Below are 4,249 nucleotides of genomic sequence, written 5' to 3' on the forward strand. Positions count from 1 at the left end.
GTGTGTATTGGACAGAAGAGCAGCGCTGCCTCGGGGCTCTGTCTGTACAGAAATCACCAATATAACATGGTTACGGTTTCCTGCTTTCTTTCCTTCTCCTTCCTGCTCGTCTTAAGTGACTCACCCACTGATGATGTCACCGTTCGCAAGGAAAAACCAACAATTTTTTTCAGGTTCCGAACCAATTATTTTTTCAGTGTGAACGCGCCGGCCGGTTCAAAGTTGCATTTGGGAACCAGAACCGTTCCGGGGCTCTGCCAGTGTGAAACCGCTAACAGACACACACACACAGACAGACACTCCTCCTCAGCTGTGTGTGCTGAACGCCCCCCCCCCCCCCTCTCCAGGTGTCTGGACAGGAAGACGCTCCCCGAGGACAACGCCTCCTCTCGTCTCCTCTCTGGTCTCAGAGTTTAGGAATCAACCACCGGTGTCAGTACGAGGACACGCAGCCAGCTGACCCCCCCGAGCCCCCCAGCACGGACCCCCCCAGTCTGGCCCCCCCCAGCACCACCGGTCAGTCTGAGTTCAGATTTAGTTTCCTTTAGTTTTGATTTAATGAAGCTTGGTTTAAATAAAGATTAGGTTTAGTTTTGGTTTTGTTTCGTCTAGGTTGACTTTTTTGTCTAGTTTCAGAAAGGTTTAGGTTTAGGTTTTGGTTGAGTTTTAGTTTAGTTTTAATATATTTTAGGTTTAGTTTATTTTCAGTTTAGTTTAGTTAAGTTTAAGTTCAGTTTAATATATCTTTGCTGTGCGGTTAGTTTAGTTTCAGTTCAGTTTCAGTTTTAGTTTCAGTTTAGTTTAGTGAAGTTTAGTTTAAATTTTTTTAGGTTTAGTTAAATTTCAGCTTAGTTTAGTTTCAGTTTTGTTTTGTTTTAGTTTGATATTAGTTGAGTTCTAGTTTAGTTTTAATTAAACTCACTTAAGTTTAGTTTTAATATATCTTAGGTTTAGTTTAGTTGAATTTCAGCTTAGTTTAGTTTAGTTTTATATTGGTTGAGTTCTAATTTAGTTTTAATAAAATTTAGTTTAGTTTAGTTTGATATATCTTAGGTTTAGTTTCAGTTTTGGTTTCAGTTTCAGTTTAGTTTAATATTTCTTGGGTTTAGTTTAGTTAAATTTCTGCTTAGTTTAGTTTCAGTTTAGTTTAGTTTTATAGTGGTTGAGTTCTAGTTTAGTTTTAATTCAACTGTGAAGCTTAGTTACATTTCGGTTTAGGTTTAGTTTTTAATCTAGTTTAGTTCAGATGTTTGACAGCTGTGTGTGTGTTGCAGCTGTGGAAGGAGCCATCTCTAATCTGACGGTGGACGACGTCGCCACGAACGCTGCTGCCGCGTTTCACAGGTCAGCAATCAATAACCAATCAACCAATCACAGCTCAGAGTTTCTTCTGCTCAAGTCTGTGACTGTAAGTAACTCTGTGTGTGGGTGTGTGTGGGTGTGTGTGTGTGTGTGTGTGTGTGTGTGTCTGTGTGTGTGTGTGTGTGTGTGTGTGTGTGTGCGTGTGCAGAGCGAAGATCGAACACACCCTGAAGCTGCACTCGTCCTACCAGCACGTCCTGATGCATGATGGGAGACCGGAGATCACCACCTGCCACTCTCGCACGGCGCTGACGGTCGACTACATCCTGTTCACGCCGGGTACACACACACACACACACACACACACACACACACTCAAACACACACACACACACACACACACACACACACACACACACACACACACACACACACTATGGCAGGGCATTTTAACATTTAAAAGCCAGACTAGATATGTGTTGTAGATATCTGTAATTCAGTTTTGCCTCTTGTCAAAAAGAATATTTCAGATATCTGCAACTACGTTCTTCCTATAGGACAAATGACGTCACTTTTGCCTAACGATTTTGGCCTAAGTTTAAAGTACATACAGTATATAAACATGGTTACAGTTCACAGTAATTCGGGGCAAAATACAGTTGATTCTACAGTTGTGTATGGCAAGCAGATTTAACATTTAAAAGCTAAGTTTGACTCTCTGGAATTAACATCATAGATATCAACAACGTCTTTCTGACTGGTCCTAACTGCATTTTAAATAGTTGGATTTTTTATTCCAGATATCTGTGATTCAGTTTTACCTCTTGTCAAAAAGAACATTTCAGTTCCACAACTACGTTCTTCCTTCACTTTAACCATTCATGTGTATGGGGTTTGTCATTACAGATATCTACAGTTCAGTTGCAGATATCCACTATGTGAATTATGTATTGAATTACGACTAGTACTAATTCCAGTTTGAGATATCTACAATTTGATTCTGACTAGTCATAATTCCAGTTCAAGATATCTTTAATTCACCTCAATTACAGATATCTGTAATTACGTTTTGACTATAGGTGAAATGAAGTTGTAGATATCTCAAACTGGAATTAGTACTAGTCATAATTCAGTTACAGATATCTGTAATTCACATGGTGGATATCTGCAACTGAACTGTAGATATCTGTAATGACAAACCCCATACACATGAATGGTTACAGTGACGTCATTTGTCCTAGGAAGAACGTAGTTGTGGATATCGGAAATATTCTTTTCGACTTTTTCGGGCTTGAATGAAAAATCCAACTATTCAAACTGTTGTTACAAGTCAGAAAGATGTTGTTGATATCTACAATGTTAATTCTGGAGAGTCAAACTTAGCTTTTAAATGTTAAAAGAATAGTTCACCCAAAATTGAAATTTCCCTCATTATCTCCTCCCCCTCATGTGGACTAAGGGCTGGGAGAAGTTTCAGAGTCCTCCGTGGCTTCTCTGAGTTACAGGGGGTCTCGGCGTAGCAGTGCATGTCCATATGACGGTTGCAAATGGATACCAACTGTCTTCGTAACAAAAAGACACACCAAAAAACATCCTGATACCTCCATGCTGCTCGTATGTAATGTCCCTCTTGTATTGAAGCCCCGAAATGCGAAAAATTCGACGAACCGGGAAGAGGAGCTTCAAGAAGCTTCCGCTGCAAAACAAGCTTGAAATATAGACTTATTAAATTTTTTTCGGGACAATTTCAATACAAGAGGGACATTACATACGAGCAGCATGGAGGTATTTGGATGTTTTTTGGTGTGTCTTTTTGTTACGAAGACAGTTGGTATCCATTTGCAACCGTCATATGGACATGCACTGCTACGCCGAGACCCCCTGTAACTCAGAGAAGCCACGGAGGACTCTGAAACTTCTCCCAGCCCTTAGTCCACATGAGGGAAATTTGAATTTTGGGTGAACTATCCCTTTAAATCCGCTTGCCACACACACACACACTCTTTCTCTCTACCTGTTCTCTGACATCACTCCTCCTCTCCCCCACAGCGCCGCCCCCCTCCCCCTCCCGCCACCGCGGGGGGCGTGGCCTCCAGCTGCTGAGCCGCCTCTCGCTGGTCGGCCAATCAGAGCTGGAGGAGGTCAACTCTCTGCCCAATCAGCACCACTCCTCCGACCACCTGCCGCTGCTCGCTCGCTTCCGCCTGCACAGCTGACCAAGAGGAGGAAGAGGAGGAAGAAACTACTGAACAACGTCTTTTTAAAGGGATAGTCCAACATTTTTAAGCAAATTGGCCCATTGCCATTATAATCCCTAATCAATAAAGGTAACGAACCTACTGCTACCACTCTAGGGATTATTATGGCAAATGTTGAACTATCCCTTTAAACCAACAGTTGGTTTTTTAACGTCAGGGACTCAAACTACAGTCTGACGTCACGTGTTCCCGACCACTAATGAAGTTTTACTTGAATCTATTTTTCTATGGTTTTAAAGGGCGAAGCTGCAGTTTACAGTCTGTAAATAAAGAGGTTTTTACACATTAGTATGTTGTTGTTGTTGTTGTTGTTGTTTCAGATCTTCACTATACAAGACAGGGTATCCGCGGGGTCTTGAAAAGTATTAAAAGGTGATAAATCAATTTTGGGAAAATGAAGACCCTTAAAAAGTATTAAAAAGTTTTTTCACGACTTTATAAAGTCTTAAATTTTGAAGGTATTTTTTCTGAATTAGCTGTTAAAGAGTTTGAGTCCTAAAAAACATTGTAAAAGTGTGTGAATTAATTCATTTTATTAAAAAACAAAGATGAACTGGTACATGAAAAAAGAAAAGAAGATTGTTGTTTTTGTTTTTTGAGAGTGGAGCAATGTTTTTTTATAAATATAAATATATCCTAGCCTATTTTGAATTCTGTTGTATCATAGTGGTCTATAGTCTTTATCACAA

General features: G+C 40.3%; 1 protein-coding gene across 1 annotated transcript in view; it reads left to right on the forward strand.

Moving 5' to 3' along the window:
* Nucleotides 1–3,536, forward strand: part of LOC146961076 (RNA 2',3'-cyclic phosphatase angel2-like) — a 17,900-nt gene extending 14,364 nt beyond the window's left edge. The window contains exons 6-9 of the mRNA XM_085770465.1: nucleotides 348–516; nucleotides 1,275–1,344; nucleotides 1,511–1,641; nucleotides 3,352–3,536. Coding sequence (XP_085626591.1) covers nucleotides 348–516; nucleotides 1,275–1,344; nucleotides 1,511–1,641; nucleotides 3,352–3,518 — 537 coding nt within the window. The 3' untranslated portion in view covers nucleotides 3,519–3,536. The remainder of the gene's footprint in view (nucleotides 1–347; nucleotides 517–1,274; nucleotides 1,345–1,510; nucleotides 1,642–3,351) is intronic.
* Nucleotides 3,537–4,249: the final 713 nt, after the last annotated feature.

Source organism: Trachurus japonicus, chromosome 24 (genome assembly GCF_045865225.1).
Source record: "Trachurus japonicus isolate A0001 chromosome 24, Traja_1.0".
NCBI classification, from domain to species: domain Eukaryota; kingdom Metazoa; phylum Chordata; class Actinopteri; order Carangiformes; family Carangidae; genus Trachurus; species Trachurus japonicus.